General features: G+C 38.9%; 2 protein-coding genes and 1 long non-coding RNA gene across 4 annotated transcripts in view; all 3 read left to right on the forward strand.

The window, feature by feature from the left end:
- The first annotated feature begins 2,134 nt into the window (after positions 1 to 2,134).
- The window catches only part of LOC137140854 (uncharacterized), a 67,335-nt gene continuing 44,717 nt past the window's right edge, over positions 2,135 to 24,752 (forward strand). Inside the window, exon 1 of one of the 2 annotated variants that reach the window (XR_010916495.1) lies at positions 2,135 to 2,251. This is a non-coding gene — a long non-coding RNA (uncharacterized lncRNA). The remainder of the gene's footprint in view (positions 2,252 to 24,752) is intronic. The other variant, XR_010916494.1, reaches the window with a different exon arrangement.
- On the forward strand, positions 10,176 to 16,350 carry HOXC6 (homeobox C6). The gene is made up of 2 exons (XM_067529517.1): positions 10,176 to 13,530; positions 14,289 to 16,350. The coding sequence occupies exons 1-2, from the start codon at positions 13,131 to 13,133 to the stop codon at positions 14,603 to 14,605; spliced, it is 717 nt and encodes a 238-aa protein (XP_067385618.1). The 5' UTR covers positions 10,176 to 13,130; the 3' UTR covers positions 14,606 to 16,350.
- Positions 16,351 to 20,136, forward strand: HOXC5 (homeobox C5). The gene is made up of 2 exons (XM_067529518.1): positions 16,351 to 18,264; positions 18,927 to 20,136. The coding sequence occupies exons 1-2, from the start codon at positions 17,808 to 17,810 to the stop codon at positions 19,139 to 19,141; spliced, it is 672 nt and encodes a 223-aa protein (XP_067385619.1). The 5' UTR covers positions 16,351 to 17,807; the 3' UTR covers positions 19,142 to 20,136.

A 24,752-nucleotide genomic window follows, 5' to 3' on the forward strand; every position in this document is an offset into this window, starting at 1 on the left:
ATCGATTCTATTCTCTGGTCTACTCGTTGGAAAATGAGGAGTCCATTGTGTTCTTAGAGCTGTTGGGATAGTTGCTTCCCCCTCGTAACTTTTAACTACCTGTTATAAAATTTATTGGTGGTTTGTAAAGTGAATAAAGTAATTTCCCTTCCATCCGGTTGTATTACAACCTTTGTGTTGTTCGGATAGACAGACAGACAGACAGACAGAGACACACACAGCACCCCCCTCCCAAAAAAATGCAAGCAAACGAGAAGTACCTGCAGAATTGAACTCTGGAAATAGGCGAGCATGGTATGAAAATGCGTGACAAATGACTGAGTTCAGTTATTGCGACAAAGTGTATTTTTCCTCCCAGAGCTTTCTGCCATGCCTGGCCCTGAAGCTAGGAGTTGGGATTGTAAAATGTTTCAACGGGGGTAGAGGGGGGGGGGGGAAGAGTAGCATTTAATCTAAACTAGCAGATCTGGTCTTTGCGGTTGTCTCTTTACAGACTTGAAGACGTCTCCACAGGATCAAAGCAGGCCTCTACCCGACCAAAAAAAAATCGCTCTGACTCCAAATCAATATTTTCAAGGGTTTGCATAGGCCCCAACTAAAAAGTCCAAGAAAATTAATATCGCCCGCTATATAATTTGTCCCCATCCAATCGCATGATCCAAGGAGAAGACCAGACTCTAAAATATTTCCTTGAGAACTAGTAGTAGCTGAGATTCCTAGTCACAGCATGATTTTAAACATACTCCTCTATGACACTGTAACATTGGATCAGAAGTTGTCAACTTAAAAAATCGCACCAAGATCTAAGGTAGAAATGTGGGAGTTTGTGGGGAAATACCGCCTCAGCTGCTCCAGTTTTGACTCTCATTTGGAGAACTTCGCTCCTTTCAAAATCTTCATATCCCAGGATTGGGTGTGCAGACTGGCGCATGTCAAAGAGCGAAACTGTTAGGATTTAGAAACCAAAGGAGGGCTGAGGAGAGCACATTTGTGTTGATTTTGTTTGCCAGTCCTAGTGGACACACCCTTTCCTTAAAGAATATTGTGTTGCATGGAGATGTTACTGTCCGGTTTAATTCAGTTAGCTGGAGGAGCTGGTAGACAGAAGCGCGTTATTTATCCCTGGCTTTTCGTATATCCCGAAAATGAACATCCTTTTATAACGTTGCTATTTTTAAACCCTCCATTTTACCCCATTTCCTTCCTGCTTCTTTAAAATCCACCCTTCCTCCATGGTGAGCTCTCTAAGTAGCCTAATTAATTAGCGATAATAGGAATAAAACATTGTAGAGTGAAGGCCATATCTCCCTGGTCAAACACAACAAAACAAAAAAAGGCTTCACATTAAGACAGGCAACTAAAATTCAGAAATTAAAATCCAGGGCGTGCGCGCGCGTGTGTCTACGTATCTAGATATCTCTCTAGATATATATACCCAGTATTACTTTCCTTGCTTTAATTAGGAGGAGGGGGTGAAGAGAGGGGGGAAAATTACTAATATTAGAAAAGAATTGTATAAACATGGCGACAGACGAGAGCATTTGCACCCGTCACAAAAATGCAACGCATTCCTGGTTGTTTGCAGAAAATTTACAGCTAAGCAATAAAAGTTTACGACTGAATCACAAGTTGGATTGGCCACAGGAAGTCATGTGGACTCCATCCATGAACGTGAACTTTTTATTGTGGTTTCTCTTATGACTCTTTCGCAGTAGTCCTTCCTTTAACAGTCCAAGCAGTGCCAGGGGTAGGATGGTATTTTTCCCCCACCTAATTATTAGCATTATTATTATTATTGGTATTATTATTATTTTTTAAAAAGCTAGCGTTTTGTTGTTGTTTTTTTTTCCCTCCTTGGGGTTGGAATTGTTGGTTGCTCTGGGCATTTTGGGAATAATGAGTTTACTGCTGCGTCCTGTAGCCGCCTCCTGTTCTCCACCCCTAGGGGCAAAACGCAATACATTGCCTTTGGAGGATACAATGATGAGGGGCGCAAGGAGTTGTAAATACCTTTTTTTTTTAAGAGAGAGAGAGAAAAAAAAATAGATGCCTTCCCAAGCTTCCCCCCAGCCCCTGTCCAACCAGAGAAGAACTATTTTGCTTTTGTTTCCATCCTTTTTTTTTTTTTTTTTTTTTAAATGTTTCTGTGGAACTGAAGCCGCAGCGTCAGTGGAACAGAAAGAGAGAGAGAGAGAGAGAGAGAGAAAAGAGAGAGAGAAAAGAGTGGGAGAGGGGGAGACAGGCAACATTGGTAAGTGTTCCCTTATTGGCTAAAATGTGTAACTAATGATCCATGGCAATGGGTGTTAAAGATAATGATGCATCCTTGTGCGAGCGAGGGGAAGGCGAGGGGGTGTAGCCTGGGTGTGAGAGCATACGGTCAGGATCGGCACAAATGTAGTTAATTCGGGGGGAAAAGGGTTTCCTGGCGGTGATGTCACATCGGTGGGGAGCTGGTTTGCTGGAGACGGGCAGGGATGCGTGCTGCAGTCTGCCTGTGCATTTACAATGGTGCAGTGTTAGCAGGGGTGGTGCTGTGTTGGGGGCTGGGGGGCGGGGGGGAGGAAGAGACTTACAGAAAGGCCTAAAAAAAGCATCTGATCTCCCGGTTACACTGAAGGGGGTCTACACGGCTCGGTTGGAACCTGGGGGAGGGGGGAAGAACAGAGAACCCGGAAGCACCGTTTTAAACGAAAATAAAAAATAATCCCAGGCCGAACTTTTTAATCAGAGGCAATCACCCAGTCTCCAGCGCACATGCGCAGTGCGGGCAGCCAGCCGCATCCAGGAAGCGCCGAGGCAGCAGGCTGCTTTTTTTTTTTTTTTTTAGTGCCATTTTTAATGAGCAATTACGGCTCTGCCGCTGTCGGTGTGCATCAGACGCGGACTGGCTCGCCCAGCCCCCCACCGGTTCCAACCCAGACTGGGAGGGGAGGTGGAGAAGCCCGGCCGCCCCTTGGTTTTCTTTTAAGTATTTTTTTTATTATTTTTTTTTTAATTTCCAGATCGTCCCTTTAGTCCCAAACTCCACCGTCTGGTCCAAATCCCCCTTAGACAAACAGGCTCCCTGCTATTTACGTTGCATTCGCTCCTCTCACAAGGAACCTTTTCAAATGTTTTATTCCACCCTCTGCTTTGGACAGGCATAACTTTCTTCCAGGGATATTTGTATATTGCTCCTCTATGTTCAGTGGCGTTATTATTACTGTCCTGGTTCAAAGGATGTTGCTCTTTACCCTTTATTCCCTCCTCAATCTCTTCCCTGTCGTTTAATTTCTCGACATAATTTTTTATTCGGTTGCAACGTGCGTAATTTTCATTAGACTCTCTCCCTCGCCCCCCGTTCATTTCTTCACTCAGAGCACTGTATGCGCGGTGGATTGCTTTAATTTAAGGATGCATGTAATGTACCAGCTTGATTTCCTCCAAAATATATCTCTCGTTTCTTTCCTGAGATGACAGCCCCTCCTTAAAAAAAAAAAAAAAAAAAGCATCGCTCGATTTGTAGGAGAAATCCCTGTTGGTAGAAGTGACCGTGCAAAACAATGTACCTAAATAACAACATCAAGTAAAAGATCAGCCAGACATTGTTTTGACTAAAGGGTGGGATGGGGGTGGGGTGACAAAGACAATTCTTGCTTCCTGTCTCATTATAAATTACTACCTTCCCCCCCCCCCCCCCATATTAATACAATATGTGGCAAGATAACCTTCCAGGAAGGCATCTAGAATGGCCTCGGCGCTGCAGTTGATTCGATTCACGCCTAAAACGTGCCACTGGTGCCATGGTTAGCATTTTCTGCGATTAAATGATAGATAAATAAATAAATAAATGGCCGGCTCTGTAGTTCAGTCTCTCAGGAGAATACACAGGGGTGTATCATCTGTAGTGATTAGTGTTCTGGAAGTTACTAAGGAATGGCTCTTAATTTGATTTCTATGTTTCGATGTGTGATGCAATAATACATATTTTACAACACAACATATTACCTGGATATAGTAAATACGTGTATTGCAAAAGTACAAAATAATACCGTGTTTTTATCATGCTCTCCTACAATCCGTCTATCTGTGCCTGCATTTTATTCTGAAAATTATCGCCTTCTTCCAGTCTATTTAAACAACAACAACAAAATACTTTCGCTTATTGGTAAGCGCAGAGGTGTTTTTTAATTTTTAAAAAATGTTTCCCAGAGACTATTTCTGCGGCATACATTACTAACGCATTAGGGGAGGGGGAGGGAGCAAGAATCAATTGGATTATAGTGAATTAAGATTTTTTTTAAAAGCAAGAGATACAATTTTGTCTTCGTTTTGTTCACTGAAAACCCGTTGTGTCACCCATCTGCAATCCGTATAATTTTAAGGACATTTCGTGAGCAAACAATAACTGTTTATTGGAACCACGTCATTGCAGAAATAGTATATTTTAGAGGATCCAGACTAAATCCATCTGCATTCTTCTCTTGTGTTGGAATTAATCGGAACAAAACTCTATTCCTCTTCCTTCGAGATATTATTGCAATATTTGTATTTACTGTTTACAATAACCACTGTCAGCTCTGGGAGGCCTGGAATGGGATATACAAAACAATTTTTGATGTATTGATTTTCTACTTAGGTTGACGTATTGTCATCGGTCATATATTTACAATGCTGAGAAACATTTTAGTAGGTATAGAAGGAATAGCGTAATGATTTATATTCTCTGAGTTTTACAGACTAAAACAGAGGAAATAAATGGTTTCTTTTATCTATAACATCACTACACAGGAGGGATTATAATAAAATAACCACGTGTTATTGACATATACTTGCAGAAAAAAATAACAGCTTTTCTACAGATGTAGCTTGTATAAAATTCAGGATTCTACACCATTATTGAAATGTAAATTCTATCGTCCTAAAAGTTCATATTTTAATTATATTATACAATATATTAAATATAAAAATTTAGGCTCTATAATAAATGTCATGTATAAGAATATTTGGAACAATATCATTTATATTTTAATGGAAAGATTTTACATTCTTAACTATATATGTATATATCTTCTCATAATCTCATCTCAGGATAAAATAAGATTATGATAAAATATATAGCTAAGGATAAGATTATGATAAACCTTATATAATGATAAACTATATAAAGATAAGATTATGATATATAAAGATTATGCTAAGATGTATGTGTTGTTATGGAATGCTACAATGCTAAAATACATTTTTATTATACGGTTATAAACATACGAGTATAGTAATATTTTTAAAACAATGTACAGACTTTTGAAAATGATAGTAATTGGGGTTTGGGGGGAAACGAATCAATGTAGCCCACGCGTTAACCAGAAATGGTATATGACACACAAATATATTATAAACTAACTTTTGTGTTAAGTGTAAATAATTGTGTTAAGTGGTGACGTTAATTTCGATTTTCAATGAAGTTTGTATCTCGGCCATTACTACAAGAATAAATGTTGTTTTTCACTACATTTATGTTGGGAAGCAAATGCTTTTGTGTTGGAAAGCAAATATGCTGAGAAAGAAATATTTGAGGCAAGTCATTTTCAAATATCTTTAGTGAATGTAGGAAGATAAAATAATTAGTCAGAGAAAAATCATATTATTTAAAAATATGTGTGCTTAGCACTGGGGGATCAAAGAATTCCTGTTCTTATCTGAGGAAAGATAGTCAGATATCTTCTTACTAGCTCTACTAAAAATAAAATAAAATAAAATAAAACAGCTCTTGCAAATTTCAGTTTAATCCTAAGAATTCTAAGAAGGATTTGCTACATTTAAACAGTTCAGAGCTTTGGGAACCGAAGTGATGCTAAACATTGAATCTCTGTCGGTAATGTGCCCAGTTTATAGTTAAATAAAACACGGCTATGGAGCCAATCCATTTCTAGACAGAAAAGTGGATTTATAGAGTAAAGCTAATGTGATTGCAAGTATGTATGATAAATATGGCTTTGTCGAAGTTTATGTACAAACCGAGAAAGACTTTTAGACATCTCAGTGCGTGTTCAGTTAACAACAGAAACAAGAAGAAAATAGCTGACAAGCAAGAAGCTCTATAAGTCAGGTAAAGGGATGTGTAAATTCCTATCGATCTGAGACTACATATAGGATTTCCAGGTTTTGTTTTTATTTATTTTTTTTTCTGTCGCATATGGACACACCTTTCTGGAGAAGTCTAACCAAGAATCTGGTTCGGTTTGATCCGATTTGAAAACGTTGATTTCCAAGGGGAAAAAAACAAACCCCAAAACCACGGCATATTTCTAGCTTTGAAATAATATGCTTGCCCTAGTTGTACAATTGCCATTGCTTTCACAGGTAGAGAATTTCTTTCCTCCCTTCATTCTGAGCGTGTGTTTAAATTTCTGCACGTTTTGTTTACTTGTTTTGTATACTGCCACCAAGTGACAGAAACTCGCAAACCAGCAATTTTGCAATTTGGTGCCTTTTTTGTGGGGGGTGGGGAGGTGAGCTGGGGTGGGGAGGAACGGGTAAAATACCCTTCCTTGACTACTTGCAAAATACTGGACTACAATAAAGGCCGGATTTGCAAGGAAGTTTTAGTACCTTAAAAGAGTCAGCAATGTCACCCCCCCCTTGGAACTTCCATAAACTGCCCCTATTAAAGTAGCTAGCTGAACAGTACTTCAAAAAGTTTGGTCTCTAAAAGCTATTTGAAATTCCTTCGTTGCACTTTATACCCATTCACTAGAAGTTTTCTTTCTTTCTTTTTTAAAGCCCTTTTCGTTCCGTGTTACCGTGTTTTAAATCATTCCAATGTACGTGAACTCATAAAAATAGATAAAGCATGTCAACTTGGGAACGATATTTTCCCTCCTGAAAATATGGGTGTATTTAAGCAAATCCTGAAATATTAAATTGGAACTCGATTAAAGACAATGTAAATGTATAAATTCAGCAAAGTGCAAAGAGGTTGTCTCCAAATATATAGTTTAATTCTGTCTAAGTGATCGCCTCTGAAAAAGCATCATTAAGGCAACTAATATTGTTTCCTGAATTATTATTTTTACTTGCGACCTGAGATTAAATTTCTGCTTTAAGATCTGCGAACAATAAAATATAAAACTGCATATAGTTAATGACAACAATTTTTCATTGTTAAGTTATCCTTCTAGAACATAATAAAATTGTATTCCTTTTATTGTATACACCGAGCATAAATAGTTATGTGTATACATACATGTATGTATATATATATACACATACTTTCAATACTTTTAGCTAATAGCCGTTGCTCGCGTCAGCTCCGTGACGTCATAAATGCAGCTGTCTTGAATGTCAAAAAACAAACAAACAAAAACAACCCCCCAAAAAGATGATTTTAGAGAATATTTTCGTGCAACCGGACAGAATAACTAAACTAAACAATAGTCATCGGAAATGCACAGGAGTTGAACGTTAGAAGTTTGCGGTGATACCTGTCTTTAACATGTCAGGCATGGACAAATATGCAGTCTGATGCACTCATTCGTCAAACTAGATAGTGGCTGAGAAATACATTTTCCTTGATCAAATGGAATATAAAATAATTGTTCGTAGTTTGTAAAGGAGATTGCAAGGGATTTTTTTTTTTTGCAAATACACAATGTAGCACTGAATTATTTTATATTTATCAGCATCTTGGGTTTTCCCCAGCACTGAGAATGTTTATTCATAAGTGCATTTTAATTAGCAAACATTTGACGTAATGTTACATTGAAAATTGGATTATATCCATGCATTACTCATCATTACATAGCATGTGAAGGTGCTGAAGCTAACTTTAGCAGCAACATTGTTACTTGGCAATTTAAGACAAAGAGAAGGTCCATTTCTGCGAAGAGGTTTCCCTTCTGGTTTCTTTTGTTGGGGTGCGGGCCACCAATAAATCTGGTAAGGAAAAAATAAATAAATCCACATATTAGACATAATATTTCAGGCATAATAAGCGTCTATTTCAGTTGCAATATGAATTCAAATGAATATAAATAAATGCTTAACAATGTCAGAAAGAACTTCAAACCTTGGTAGAAAAAGGGAATAAATTAAATAGTGCAATAGATTAATTTATCTTCTCCTCCTTTCCCCCCATCTCTCAGTTTCCTGTTTATGAGATATGTGTTTTGACAGTTTCCAGAATTCTGTCTTCTTCTTCTTCTTTTTTTTTTTTCTCTGGAAATGTGTGCAGTGATTACAGAATGGCGGTTGCAAGCCTGAGAAAACTATGCTCCCATGTTATCTTAGAACTATTATTTTTCAATTTTGGACCTAAAAGTTGAATGTTTGCACATGAAACTTTCTTTTGTGTGGTGAGGATGAGGCGTCTGGCAGCACATCTTTCTTTCTTTCTTTCTTTCTTTCTTTCTTTTAAAATAACAATACATTTAAATTTATTTTCATCAGCCATGCAACAAAATCAATAAAATGACTGGTGCGCAGAAATGAGGTTCCATCTAATTATACCAAACTTGCAATACACTTTATGGTAAATATCGTCTGTATAATCTGTGTTTAGAGATATTAGACATACTTGCATACAGGACTGCAGAAATCCCGTAATAATAATAATAATCATAATAATTAATAATGCCTTCCAGGAAAGAAGTGAAAATGAAAAAAGATAGAGATCTATTATTGCTAATTATTGTTCTGCACATCTTCGTCAAGAAGATGCCTTGAAGTGGAAAATAAACCTGCCAAATAGCTTGCACCTTTCAAAACTATCTGTCTGCAACATTGAAATAAAGTTTAAACAGTCCATTAAGCGCTGAACAGAAAGTATGCAGTGGAACTAGAGATATCATCTTCTATTTTAATCAGAAGCTGCCCGTCTCTTCGTCCTAGGGTTTAATTACTGCAATATAACTAAGGAAAGAAGAGACCCAAAACAATGCAAAACATTTCAGGTTGGGAAATACTGGCCCATGGCGCAGATGTGCCAAGGAATCCTCAAATAGATTTTCTTTTTTCTTTCTTTTTGTATGGGTTATTTATAATAAAAGTAATATTTAGTCAGACTAGGAAAGCCTTTGCAATAAAAGCAGGGATAAATTCACAGAAAAAGCCTAAAAAGTAATTACAAGGCAAGAACTCACCTGCTCAATAAATGTCAAGTTAAAAAAAAAAAAGGCAGAGATAACATATATAAGGTGAGATCCGCTAAAACCAGGAAGATATTTAATGACATCACGTGTTTACTTCTAACAACTACAAAATATTCAACTCAAATATAAATACACACCATCAATCTCCCTATATATGTTATATATGTGTATGAGTGAATATGTGGGTACTGATACATTCATACTCTACATGTATACATAGATGTGTACGTGTAGAAAGAATTTCTAGTTTGAATATACACATTCGTTTGATATAATGTATATATATTGTATGTATACATACACACGTGCACATCTATAATTCATATATATATTCAAAATATAAACTCTTTTGTACACATTTTCGTCTTCTCTCTCTCTCACACACACACATATACACACACACACACTCACACACGTGGAATTCTAATGTGTATTCAAAATATAAGCTCTTTCTCTCCACTTACACATACAGAATGCCAAGATGTTTACTCAAATTGCACGGAGACATCAAGTGAACACTTCTGACGCATGTTAACTTTGAATGCACGTTAAAAGTACCTAGACACAACCTGTATTTATGAATAAGCAGATTTCTACATCCAGGCAATGCATTGGCTAACTGAGTGTGATTGCTTTTACTACAATTGTGTTAGCAGCCTCAACTGGTCATTTTAACCGTAGCAAACAACAAACCCATTCCCTCTTAAAACAAACAAACAGACGTCTGAATTTGCATTCAGGATCTAAGCAGAATAGGAACCTGACAGTAGCATTTTATTAAGGCTGTAGAGTGTTGGGGGGGGGGGGGAGAATTATTTGGGTTTGTTTCCTTTCAGTAATTAGTGGGGATAGAAAACACATGTGTTGGGATTGCATTTTTTGAAGCTTTTTTCTAAATCAGTTCATCAATTCGCTAATTATAGCTGGGAGAGAGAGAAAAATTCTCCCGACACATATTTTTTCTTTTTCCCCCTGTGAACATCAGAGGGGGGGGGGAGGGGAAATGTGTATGTGTGTGTGGGGGGGAATATGGCTTATGAGAAGTGGATGTTATTTCACATTTCTGTGGGCTTTTTATTTTCTGGGAACAAAGAGCAACTGCTATTAAAGAACTACTCGAGGACTTGTGCATATTTCCACTGCTGTGTAGCAGTTTTAATAAAACATCTGTTCTTGCTTCTGCTGATGAGTTTACATAATTGTTTGCAGACCAATTTAACCAGAAATCGCCATAGCTATTTCCCTGTACATGTTTTCATGGGGGAAAAAATAAATACCTTTTGCTAGTGACATACCTTGATGAAATACTTTCTAGAAATCCCAATATTGTTTAAAATATACATTGAATAAAATCTAGTGCACTAAAAATGCTAGGCTGAGGAGTGCAATCAGTAGAACATAATCTAATGCTGCCTCGTTTATATTTGCAGGAGTTTTTCTCCCAAGAAACCTGATTTTTCAGGAGGGAAAGCATTCTATTTTAAGATTCTTTACTGCAGCTGTTTTCTGTTGACTATAAATCGACCAGACTTTTAAGCCTTGCCCTCTGTTTAGAGAAGTAATAAAACACTTAACTTTCTCCACTCCTAGTCGCACGGTTATCACACAGGTCTTTAATACAACAGTCTCGGAGCACCTATACAAAAAAATTAATCCCTCCAAGCCAAGACTTTTCCCAAAACTTTGACAAGACTGGGATTATTATACATGCGTCTCTATAGGTGAAACAAGCTATATGAATCAAACCCATATAGATCATATCTATATATCTTCCAGAGACTCCTGCTACTTTCAATTTTCTCTCCAAGTACATTGGACCATAAGTAATACATAAGGTAAGCAACATACCAAGAGGAAGCAAAGGATCTTCATTCATTCATGCATGCATGCATTCATTCAGTTTGTTGTACACTGCAACAGTTTCATATCTGGAAGCAAATATCATTGATATCGTTGGTTTCCAAAGTAACCATGAATTAAAATGAGGTTCCTATAGGACATATACATATATCCACGGTTATAATATATATGTATCTGCAGACACATGCATCTGCATGTGTATGTGTCTGGGTGTGCAATATGTGAACACCAGGGGGATAGCATATGTAGCTTTTTTGTTTCGTTTTGTTTTGTTTCCATAAATCCCCACGTACAATAGCTGGGGAAGAGGGAGAAGAGTGGGGAGACAAGAAACCAAACTAAACTTCGTTTCTGGGAAATATCAGTACGTCTTACCCATGTGCACAATTCGTATATCTGTACTAGGCTGGTCACAAGTTGAGCCTTGTAGGGTGGGAGCCAAACTATGGTCAGCAACAAGCGCATGTGCTAAATAACATTGTGTGTACTTCCAGCTATCTTCTTTTTTGGTTAGAAACTTTATTTTATTTTCCTAGTGACACTCGAGGGAATCCTTAATGTTATAGAAGATGAATACACGAGCTTTTTTTTCTTTCCCCAGTTGTAGTCTCGTTTATGGCTTTATTGCCACCATTGATTACTTTGCTTTGTTGCACAGAGGAAAAAGATAATAAAATCCTTTGGCATCCGGGTTCCTGTTATAGCTAGGGGGAAAATATAGCTTTCCCCCCTCTTCTTTGTCAACTAAAATCTTTTAGGGGAGACATCGCTAAAAAGGAATGAAGTATATCGAGTAAAAGCAAGAAAACACGTTCAGATGTTCGAATTTTACCATGCACCTTTGAGCTTGCATCTCCCCAGACCTCTCTACACAAGTCCTAAATTTAAAATAAAATGTGCACACGAAGAAAGAGGCCAAGGGTTTCCTGGCATAATTGAATTTTTAAATAGCAAGCCACTAGAATGATGAATATACCTTGCAATATTTACCGATCAGCAGGTAGGTTTTACATTTAAGGAACAATTTATGGGACTGGAATGAAATTAAAATTAGATTAGCTGTCTTCATTTCAATTAGTTCTAGGTGCAATTCACCAAGAGAAGAAATAGTATAATCCCCTTTAATCTAACTAAATATTTGCAAAAGAAGTTTCCTAATCTGTTGTAAATATCTGAAACCATAAATTTCTGTAAACGTAAACACGAGGTGCTGTCCTCACCCAATACCTCAAAATGTACTTAAATTGCAGATAGGAGAAGTGGGAGTTTTGTTGTGGTTGCTGTTGAAAATGTGAATATATTCTAACCACTGAAAATTACCAGGGAAATATTCAGGACAGCAATGTCAAACTGCACTAAAAGAGAACCTCTAACTTCCAGATTAACGTGAATTCGGAATGTTGTCTTTTTTTATTGCAATTTTCTTCCAAATCCATAGTTCAGGAATGCTCTAAAAGCCACATTATCAGTTGAGCAGTCGCCATGTTTTTTTGTTTTGTTTTCCCCCCCCCCCTTTATGTAATATTTTCTCATAAAGAACGCAACCACTTGATTCCATAATATTTACCAATGCTCCATGAGAAAACGAAGAAAGATGGATAATTTATGGATTAATATTCTGTGGGCACCTGAGACTTACTACTTTGAATTCTGGGCTATTTTGCTACCAGGTATCAGGAAAACATAACAAAATGCTGGGCTTCAAAATCTCAGTGTTAAAAAGAAAAGAAAAAAGAGAAAGCGCGAGAGAGAGAAAGTTAGATTTGGCTGTGAAATTTCAAATTTAATTCAGGTTTGTTTGGTTTTCTCTAAGAGTTCTCCTCCCCACAAAAATCTCCCCCCCCCCCTGCCTCCCCCACACACTTAATATTTGCTCTCCTTCTTCTGAACCATCTTATATTTAGAATTTCAAGACTTACTTTCAATGCATACTTAGTTTCAACTGGGGAATCAACACAAGCAAAAGCAATTTTTCCCTTTCTTGACATCTAGTTTCCTATTGGCTCAAACCAGGTCAGCTGACTTTGTCATTTTGTCTGTCCTGGAGTAGAGCCTTCCCTATAACAATCTAGTTCAGACTACAAACTGGAGACAGAAATAAATATTAAAGAAATCATACACCCAGGTATAGAGGAAGATATGAATTCCTATTTTACAAACCCCTCGTTATCTTGCCATCTAACCAGTGGCCAAGATGTGCTACCCAACGTAGCCCTCAATTCAACGGCTTATGACCCCGTCAGGCATTTTTCTACTTATGGAGCAGCCGTTGCTCAAAACCGGATTTACTCTTCTCCTTTTTATTCACCGCAAGATAATGTTGTGTTTAGTTCCAGCCGAGGACCATATGATTATGGATCTAATGCTTTTTACCAAGAAAAAGACATGCTTTCTAGCTGCAGGCAAAATTCAATGGGACACAATACACAGACTTCAATTGCACAGGATTTTACCAGTGACCAAAACAGGAACACTTCGCAAGAACAAAAAACTAGCATTCAAATCTATCCATGGATGCAGCGCATGAACTCCCACAGTGGTAAGTTTTACAGCTTGGAGATATAAATTAAATAAACTGAACCATCTTTACGACCATCTCCGTCGCAGAACAGGCTCAGCTACTTTTTATGGCCCCATAAAAACAATAATATTGCTTCTTCACAGTTGCCGCTACAGGCCTTTTATTTGTTAAGTTGTTGCGAGCAAATATGGCTTGTTATGCTCTTTCTAATTAAAAGACTTCGAGAGTGTAAAATATCCATAATCAAGTGCAGTGAGCTCTGCTTCTGAGTTAAGTACAAAATATTACTTGGGGGAAATAAGTTTTAATGATAGGTGAGTAAGCACCTTTTTATTGGGACGGGAGGATGTGTAAAAAGGGATCCTTCCTGTGACAGATTTCTACATGGGAATTCCTGAAATTGTGTTGTTCACACAAAAGAGGAAGAGTCTATTTCTAGTAATTAAGGCAACACTTTGGCGGGGGGGGGAGACAAGTTTTCTTTTCTTCCTCTCTTTAGTTTGGGGGAATTGATTAAAGCAAAGCTCTCTGAATCTTTGCAAGGACTAGCATGCCCTAGATTAGAAACCATTTGTGCTTCAGGGGCTGAGTGTGTTAACTTGAAGCTGGGGAAACAGGAGCTAAGACCTGGGGGGGAGTGACAATAGAGCTGTGGGATTGAGGGGCGAGGGTGGAAGGGGAATCGATTTTGTGATTGCAGGGATAAAAATAGGTATTTCCTCCTGTGTCTATGTATTACTAATTAGTTTTAGTTTGCTTTGTTTCGGAATCCCTAGGAGTCGGCTATGGAGCGGATCGCAGAAGGGGTCGCCAGATCTATTCCCGCTACCAGACTCTGGAACTGGAAAAGGAATTCCACTTCAATCGCTACTTGACACGGCGGAGGAGGATCGAGATCGCCAATGCACTTTGCCTAACGGAACGTCAGATCAAAATCTGGTTCCAGAACAGGAGGATGAAATGGAAAAAAGAAAGTAACTTGAGTTCCACTCTGTCTGGGGGAGGAGGCGGAGGCGCCGGGGCAGCTGCAGATAGTTTGGGTGCAAAGGAAGAGAAACGAGAAGAGACAGAGGAGGAAAAGCAAAAGGAGTGAAAATTGACGGCTCGGCCCCCCTATGCTCCCCCCCCCCTCCTCCACACCCCCTCCCCATGTACACTCTATATTTATCACTGGCACAAGTTAATATGTTTGGCTACATTAAAAAAAATAAGGGCCAAATGTGGACATGAAAGACAGACCTTCCCCCACTCTCACCCCCTCCCCAATATCCAGTTCATAACTTGCTCCATGGTCCCTTTTAGGTTTTGACTATAAACCCCCTCACCTCCCCCCCGCATCTTGCCTATTTATCTACCATTGAATAAGGACTGTGTTTAAAGCAACACGGTTTTCTCTCTAAAACGAAATTGGCTTACAGGAGGCAGAACACCCTGTAGTGTTGCCTGGTTGTGTTGGGATGATCCTTGTAAAATGGACTCTATGCAGTTGTGTTATCATTGTTATCATCCACAAAACGAGTTTCCTACCATGGTGAAATAATTCCCTGAAGTCTCTTCCCACGTAAATATAACATTTTCAAGAGTAACCTAATTGTATTTGAACAAGACCTGGGCTCATCATTGCAAACTGTGACAGTTTCTGTGTGAATATTTTTAGCTGTATTTGTGGTCTCTGTATTTATATTTATGTTTAGCACTGTAATGTTCAACAGTATAAAGTGAATTGAGGTCCCTAGCAGTAGAAAAAAAATATCTTGTGTTACACCCTCTCATGTATAAAGATCATGTCCAGAGGACTATTGTCGAGTATTTAATAAAACTGAATATTATTTTTAAAGTTTACAGAATGGCCTCTGAGATTCAGTTGGAATCCCTCATGCTGAAAGTTCACTTTTTTCTCGGTGTGTTTTTCCTAAAATCCAAATTCCTTTATCCTTTCCCCCACCTCCTCCATACTTCTCTCATTCAAAAGTATGCCAAAAGGGGGAAATATCCGTTTGGCTTTGTCTCCTTTATTTAGTCTTGTTTCTGTATTGTTAAATGGCAGCACACAGCTCTGTGCCATACCTCTCGCTTCCTGATTAAAAATGGATTTCCAAAGTTCAAACAGTATTTGTATTGCAATCCTCATCAGTCAAGTCACGGGGCAAAGGCATTTTATTGTTGTTATTCAATAAATATATAAATAAATAAATACAGGCATTTGAAATTGCTGATCAACACCCAGCTTTAGGCAACCACATTTCTCTAGACTTATTTAGACCTAAGACATCCTGTCACAGAAGAGGAAGAAAAGGCCGTTTCTATAGTAAAACTGGCACTCAGAAGAGAGCAATTGACAATATCAGACTGGGAAATAGCAATGCTAATATTACACTACGGTGCGTTGTTGACTTATATAATATGTTACGAAAGCTTGAACACAACTCACATTTCATGTCCTCTGTGGAATATTCAATACAAATCAGTGGTACGAGCATTTTGTACCTAGCACTTAAATTTGGGCACTTTAGGGGCATATTTTTCCTTGGAAGCCCCCATCATACTCTTAAAAGTTTGCATTAAACAATCCGGATTCGGTTGAATTCAGTTGAAATGAAAAGATCAGGGAGGTTTTACAAGCCCATAACTGGTTTGTTTTCCATCCCCGCTTGTGTACGTTACTGACAACGGCATGAGAAAGGACAGCAAAATATGCATTTACCAAACAATTGTCTCGCTGCACAGTCCAGAAAACTGGAAGGGTCCAAAGAAATAAATAAGCTGTTGTTTCCCTAGGCTGAATTTTAATAGAAAAATTAGAAGATGTACATAGATAAGAACTGGTACAGAATTTAAAGCAACAACCCTTGAAATAGATTTTAATGGTTGTCGTGTGTAAATTGCAACTCGCTCGTATCCTAGTCTTAAAGTAGCCTAGCAAAAGGCATCATATTTTAATGCAATCATTTAACTAAATACCATTCAAGGGGGATTTTATTTCTCAGTAAGCATCACACAGAGGTCTCCTTACTTCTTTAAGCAGTAAACTGCAGTGGTAAAGGGAATAGAAATGGTAAACTTTCGCTAATTATTGTAGCTACCTGACAGAAACAGCCCATGCTTAATACTTAAGAGCTTCCTCCCCTCCCCATATACCGAAGACCAGGCATTGAACGCGTTTATTTCATTCACCTAAGCCATGAAATATTTATGGGGAGGTAACTTTATGGGATTCACTTCCCCTGAATACATACACTAATAATAGCCCTGGAGAACATAACACACACATAGAGACACACAGAGCTAGAGTATAATATATGTATATTCACATGTGTTGTGTATATCTGTATATTTCAGGAGAGGTAGATGATAAATCACAGATGCATTCATATGTACAATTCTTACATCTATGCAATATACACAGTGTATATACACAGAATATATTATATGTAATATATTGTGTGTAATATATATTACATCCAGTACATTACATATATTATATAGTATATATATATGCACGAACTGGTATATCATTGAAACAAAAAAATATAATGCCCAACAGTGTGAACGCTAACGCGTTTTGTGAATTAGACAAACTAACGCGTTTCACTCTACACTAAATACACAAACACCCCTACAGTAATACTGATGTGCATACGCACCACCCTTCCCCCCCCCCCCCCAAACGCACCTATGTGCGTGTGTTTCTGTAAAGGTGAATATAAACAATACATTGTTATTATAGCCACACAATATATCAGCACAAAGGGAATGAAGAGAGAACATATTATTGAATGTCTCTAAAGATATTTTACATCACTGGCTTTGTCTCGCACAGAATATGTCCATGTCCGCTTCTGAAGCTCCGTCGCCACAAAATTAGCCCAATTTTCCATTTCTGAAAAGGCTAAAGGCTTTTGTACAGTGGATATCCTGCACCCAAGCCCAGTGTATTTACTGAGGGGGGCATGGGACGCGGTGTTTTACGAGGCGTTGTAACACAGGCCTAGCACCAGGTGACGCTATAGTCTCGTTGTCTTGGTTTTTACTTGGGGCCTTTCGTTTGCTTTGCCAACATATCAGATACGTTTCACAGGCTTCCATCAATAACCTCCTGGGGTCATCAAGCCAAATTTATGACTGGCCAACACAGTCACGTGACTCTATTTAAACATGCCATATTTGGGCAGCGCCCATAGAATAAAGAAAGAAGAATCTCCACCTATAAATTCTGCACTTTAGAGAACAAAAACCCCCCTGAACTTCAAAGGGCCACAAATCAAGCCTAATCAAAAGGGTGCAAAAAATCCGACATGAGTTCTTACGTAGCCAACTCGTTCTATAAGCAAAGTCAAAATGCTCCTGGCTATACCATGCAAAGTTATGGGAATTATGGATCTGTGTCTGAGGTTCAGTCATCCAGGTATTGCTACAGTGGGCTGGATCTAAGCATCACATTCCCATCCTCTGGTTCTTCCAACTCTCTGAACGGTCTGGACATGTCTTCGAGCCCTAGAACTAACCCCGACCGACCTTCCTGTACAGTCATGGGCTCTTCAGGACACTCTGTAGCCAGAGACGACCAGACTCCTCTAAGCCCAGGAATTTACAGTCAGAAGAATGGCAGCGCGGCGCTGGAGGACAGATCTAAGAGCATTAGCGAAATCAAAGCGGAGCCGGTGCAAACTACACAACACGGAGGGCAGCAACTGCAGCAGCAGCAGCCACCACAAATATATCCGTGGATGACCAAACTACACATGAGCCATGGTAAACTTTCACTTCTTGATTTTGTTTCACAGGATTTGCCTTGGTTTTATAGGCCATACGGGGCAAATAATAAAAAAACCTAAGGTCGTAAATTTTACGACTAAGGCATCAATTGCTCGTAAAACTGTCCACTAAAAGGCTTAGAGGCTATATACGCCCAAATTTATGACAGCATAATTGGATCATAGAAACAAAACGTGTATAAAAGGCAATATTCCAATATTTTGAGGGGGTTTTAAAAATACACACTGTTCTTCTAGGCTTCTCTTTAAAAATATTAAACAAAAATCTATTTAAAAAGTCCCCCCATTTAGAGAGATTTGTTTGTCTCCTTCCACCCTCTCCAGGATAAAAATCCAGCCCAGGAAAATATTTTCCCCTCTTTTGCACACTTTCTTAATGTTTACCAGGAAACACATTCTCTTCTGGCCAGTCTGCATACGTTTGATCTTTAAAAAGAAAAAAATCACCCAAACAAACTTTAATCTGAAGGTGTTTATAAAAAGAGAAGTTACATGCTGACCCTGGACAAATCTTGATGTCCTAGGCAGATACAACTGCCCTTGGTGTAACTAGTGGACTTACTTATATTCTGTTGTGTTGTTATTTATTTCTGAAACATAATTGTTTTGGCTTTTCATGTGGTGTCTTTTATTTTCCAGAGACAGATGGCAAACGTTCCAGAACTAGTTATACTCGCTACCAAACTCTGGAACTAGAAAAAGAATTTCATTTCAACAGATACCTCACACGCCGGAGGCGCATTGAGATTGCGAACAACCTGTGCTTAAACGAAAGGCAAATCAAAATCTGGTTTCAGAACCGGAGAATGAAGTGGAAGAAAGATTCCAAATTGAAAAGCAAAGATTCTCTCTAAGGAGAAGGGTGACTCTCTAAGGAGAGAGTCAATAAATATTTACACTAGTTTTGTTGTAATCTACCTTCAGAAAACTTTTCTTTTTGGGGTGGGGTAGGGGTCGTATTGCTGAATGGACTGTGTTACATACCCTCACAAATCCATCAGACAAAGGAGTTATCTTATTAGTATGCAAAAACCTGCTCTTAGCTTCATGCAGAATTTAGTGTAGAGGTCTTAGATTGTTACTCAATGTTCTAACCTGTACGTTCTTTGCGAGGAGGAAAAAAAAGTTATAATAATGTTGCTCAAAAACAATCCGCAGAGCTAATGGGTTATATTTGATCAGTTCTATAACAGCAGCTGCAACAATAATAATAAATATCTGCCTAAGGGAGGAAAAACGCAAAGTAAGTTGTCTAAACTCACAGAATCGTCCTTAACTGCCTGCTTAACCTTAATAGGAGAGGGAAAATGCTGATATATTTTACTGTATGTAAATCAACCCTGGAGTTCTACATATTAGACCTGACACCTCCACTTTTACTTTCTGAAGTCTAAAAGAAAAATGTTTACCTTTTATGTGGATTGGATATATCCACAGCTTATTTCCTAGATGCACTTGTCCTCAAACGTGGCAAAAACTCTGAGACGAGTTGTTTTTGTTTGTTTTGTTCGGACTTAGATTTCATTATTTTTTTAATATTTGCATATGAAAAGAAAGGAATGGACTATGAAATAATCGGCCTGAGCAATCATCCGAAATATCTGGGCAGAAGAGTAAAGCATGTGGGGGGAAATTAATTATCTGGACCTAATATTATTGTGTATTTATTTGTTGCGTAATTAATGTAGATTTGCTAAATGCTAAAAATATATAAAAAGCAAAAATTTGTACATCTTTGTTTAAATGTAGTCCATTTTAATAACTTTTTTTTTTTCAATAATGTACTCCGTATATTTATTGGTTGCAGTTTCATATGTGAAAGACCATGGAACTTATATTTTGTCATATTAAATAAACACTAAATAATACAAAACTTTGGCGCGCCAGCTGAGATCACCCCTTTGTGCTGATTTGCCTTCTGAGAGGTGTATTCAATTCTTGCTTCCAGTTTGCTTAAAATCTTTTTGGAGACAACAGGGGCAGAATGAAGGGTCCAGTTCCTTACTGTGCACTTATCTACCTCTAGCCCCCCCAAAAGAAGCTTTGAGTTATAGACACTTTCCTGAGGTGGGGTCTTCTGATTGTAGTATGCTAGATAGAAACAGCTTTGAATGAAGTATAGTATTGCTGTTACTTTCAATATACAAATAATATGACAGATTTGGCTTCTTCCAAACCAAGTGAACTGGTTTTGGACAATATATTCATTTCCTCCAGCTGACAGATGGCTTTTTATGCCAGGAATATAGTTTTAAAAGACTCCCCCAAATGTACAGTTCAGAGAAAATACTCTTCCCAAAACAGCCCAGTTTATACCTCTCAACACTATTTAAACAGGTTGAGGAGCAACTTAAGAACACTCAGGCACAACTCCCATTGCTTTAAATGGACGTGTTGCATGAGCTGGGGTCTGTACAGTGATATAAATGTACCTTTTCGTGGTCACAGGCCCTATCCTATTCCCAGTGAAATCAATGGTAAAACTGACTGAAGTGGGAGCACAATGAGGCCCATATTTGAATGGAGGTTCAGCTGCAATTCTGGCCCCACTAATGTCAAGGGCAAAATTTCCATTGACCTCAATGGGGCCAAGATTTCACCCACAAGATGTAAAGTGAAAGTTTAGGGTAGGCTTCTTAACTTGCTCTTTGTGAAAGTCACTTTGTCTTTAGGCTGCCACAAGATCTGAGTATAAAAAGACTTTTTCTGTGGCGATTAAAAACCTCTAGTGGAAAACTTGATGCCTTAAAAAAAAATATTTAGACCCACTGTTCCCCAACCACCGGAACAATTATCTGATTATTATTGTTATTTTCATTATTATTGTTTAATGTGATTGGCATAATTTAGTATTCTTGAGGGTTGGTTTGTGTGGGTGTATAGGTGTGTGTGTCTCTCCATATATATATGCACACACACACATGCATACAGATATAGATATACACACACATACAACATATGCATATATACAATTATGTGTGTGTATGTGTGTGTATACATATACATATAGACAACACACGCTACTAAGGTCATCCCTGACGTGTCTCGAGAGCTATTTACAGTAGAAACAGATGCTTGAAGAAGCCAATAGCTCCATAAAACTTTATAGCATTTCCTTTACACATTTCAAACAATGGAACAATTTCCTGAACCTGGTAACAAAAGTTTCTTTTAGTGGCAGCCTGGAAGTATTTAAGGGTAGAATTAGTACAGCGTGTTCGAATGTGGCGTTCTTATTAAACATGGCGTTCTGACCCTCCCTCGTTCTATATCTTTTATGTATTTATTATTATTATTATTAGGCAAGTTACAAGTATCAAACAATGCTTTCAGAAAGGCTGTGACATTTAATGTTACTGTCATTTAACAGTCACTTGAAAATCCCTTTTATTTTTCTGGCAGCACTGTCATTTTCCCGTTCCTTTCCAGTGAAATATTGCAAAGCAAACCAAAACTGGGTTTATACATTTCATTCAGACTGAACCAGTTTTTGTTTAACGCTGTGGCCCTCTGACTATGTGGGTCTTGGGTAATTACAACTAGGATAACAGAGTCCTTTAACTATTCCTTTTAGGGTTTTATTTTCTACCCATGCTGTGTAAATGTACTGAGAAACTGCTCAAGCACAGAAAATAATTTGGCATATGCTGGTGGCTGTACACAAAGAAATTCTGTAGCTATTCTATTCTCCTTTCTCTTACACACTGTATTTTTTTAAATCGTCAGCAGCATCTTTCCTTTCTCCTTGATCGGTAAACTGTCAAGAAATAATTAGACTTGACAGCTAAGGGTTAACAAAATCAGTCCCACTTTCGCTAGATCTAAGGGAGGAGTGGGTTTTCTTTGCTGTTTTATTTTGTTGTTGTTGTTTCTTTTTTAAACCCAACTCTTAAAACTCCAAACTTTTTCATTGCCAGAGTGAGAAGAAGCCGCGCAGTTACTTATGATTAATTATGGTAATCCTGCCTTTCGGGTAGGGGAGGGGGAAACATGGATTTATTTCTACCCCTTTCTCTCTTTTTTTTTTTTAAGAACAATTTTCCAGGCCTGATTCATTTTTGATTGTTGCTTTTGCTGCTTTCTTGAAAGGTTTTGTTTTTCCTTTCTGCCTCTCAGTCCTTTCCCAAAGATCTCTGCAAAACCAAGAAGGAAATAAAAAAAACACGACTTACCTTTCCCCTGTCATCCGTGTCAACACAGTGTGAACTTAAAATGGCCCAAAAAACCCCAAACAGACCAAAGTTCCATTTTTTTAAAAGAAAATCCCGCATTATGATCACTATTGTCATCGTCATTATTATTGAGCAAAGGTCTTTTAGTTTAACAGAGAACATCAGAACATTAGCAGAAATACTCATGGCTTCTATGTGAATTTAGTAGTTTAAAACTTTTGAAGGTTATTTATGTGGATAGCCCTAAGCAAAAGCCCTGAATGGCTCTCAGAGAACACGTGATGTCATTAAACTAAGTTTTATGGTTTGGGGGAGCTGACAAACCCACAATATATTTACATCATATATAATCTTAACTGTCCACCATCGCAGCTGCTAGAGCTGTTTAATGCTGGGACAGTGGGACAAGGCATTTAGTGTGGATTACGGCGTCTCAGACTGCTCTTAGTGAAGGTACATCTTCCCAAATGGATCCCAAGCGATCTCAGTAAGTTAATTTCCCCCCCCCTTCTCCCTCGCTTTCTGGGGGGGAAACAAATCCATTGCACCCAATGAGTAAAATAGGGCGTTAAACTCCGATGGGCATGGAATTCTGTCTATACTGGGGCGTGGGGGCGGGAGGTCGGTCCTAAATGGAGGACTTTGCTTCTTTTGCTGTGTGCCAAACTGGGAGATGTGCTGGTTAAAAGTAATATAGAAGGTGTATAGAGCGAGCAGAAGGCAGGATCCTTATCTAGAAGGAATATCAGATTCCACCGCCACCCCCCTTCCTCGGGGCTTGTGGAAATTAGATAAGGCCAGAAAACTCCATATATTACTGGTTAAGCAGAGACATTTCTCTCTCTCTCCGTCTTCCCCTCCCTCCCCCGTCCTACCCCACCCTCTCTGTAGACAATAAAATACTTGAAGGAAGCAAAAGGTGGAGGATTGGGGGTTTTATTCCCCCCCCCCCCCCTTGGTTTTAAAACTCTGATCAGATAGTTTCGGTTCCTATTTGAGGTTGTTTTTTTTTTTCTTTTTAAAGGTCCATAGTATAGAGGCGGTTTTTGGTTTTTTTTTTTTCATGGTGCTGGGTGGTGGAGTACATGCGCATTACTGTGAGGAGCGGTGGGGCTGGAAAGGGAGCTGGAAGGCTGACTTCTGTACTCCTTTGATGCTGTTGGCAGGTGTGTGGAAGGAAGGAGAGGAAGGCATGAACTCAGAGCAATGCAGGGCTTGGAACCAGGCCGAAGAATTTGTAAACTCCCTGGCGCAGATAAGGAATAAGGCTAGAGAGACGTGGCATTTTCCTGCAGAAGAATGCTACGCTCGGGTTAGGCGAGGTGCCATTAATGCTTATCCCTGTTCCTCTCTTTCGGTGCTCCTCCCTCCACAACCAGGAGAGGTTGCTCTGATTAGTCGTGTGTTGTTGGGTCCATATCCCTTGGACGGATAGCTTTCCAATGCTGTCCCGAAAAGATCTATCGTGCATGGGACAGGCCAGAATCCAAACACCTGTTTGGAGCGCTGCTTGCCTGTGGAGAAACAGATCGGTGTCGGGGGTGGTTTTCCTTCTGTCTTGTCTGTAACATACCTGGTGGTGGTGGTGGTTTGGGGAGTGTAGGACCGTGGCTCAGACCTGAAAACTTAACACACAGCCTCTGTCAGATTCCATCAGAAATGTCATAGCCAGTGACTAGAAAAAGAAAACGAGGAACTACAGCAATGCTCGGCGATGCTTCAGAATCCCTGCCCATGAAACTGCTGGGGTTGGACTTGTAGAGAGAGTCGGTTTGTTTACCTATCACATTTCCCCCCAATTCACACAGTTGCCTATGTAGTTCTGGGCTCTCTGCACCTCAGAGAAGCGTGTAATCCCAGAAATAACGACGGCTTGGCTTGTTTTACTGGCGTCCAACTCGCGGTCAAAAGACCCTTGTGTTAAACTGCGAGGAGAAAAGAGAAACTTTTCTAGTTCAAAGGAGAAGGAAGGGGTGTCGAATTCTACTCGGTCTCTGAGCGGTGCGTGTGTGTCTGAAGATACAGAATGTCTCGCTGCACTTAAAACGGAGACGGTGCAAGGTGAAAGTGTAAGGCCAGATATCCCAAGAGCTCAGCTCCCATTTAGACGCTTAGAAGTGGGAGCTGGGCCTTCAGAAACGTTCAGCCCCCAGTAGATCCCATGGAGGACAATGGAGAATCACACACACAGAGACACACATTTAAGAACAATGGAACCCCCGCCCGTTGTTCTTCATAGGAGCTTACGGGGCGCTGATCTTTGATCCAAAGGGCCCAGTGCTGCATTTTCTGC

The sequence above is a fragment of the Emydura macquarii genome, unplaced genomic scaffold (assembly GCF_026122565.2).
Source record: "Emydura macquarii macquarii isolate MOO-44397 ecotype Brisbane River unplaced genomic scaffold, CSIRO-AGI_Emac_v2 contig_2994, whole genome shotgun sequence".
NCBI lineage: Eukaryota > Metazoa > Chordata > Testudines > Chelidae > Emydura > Emydura macquarii.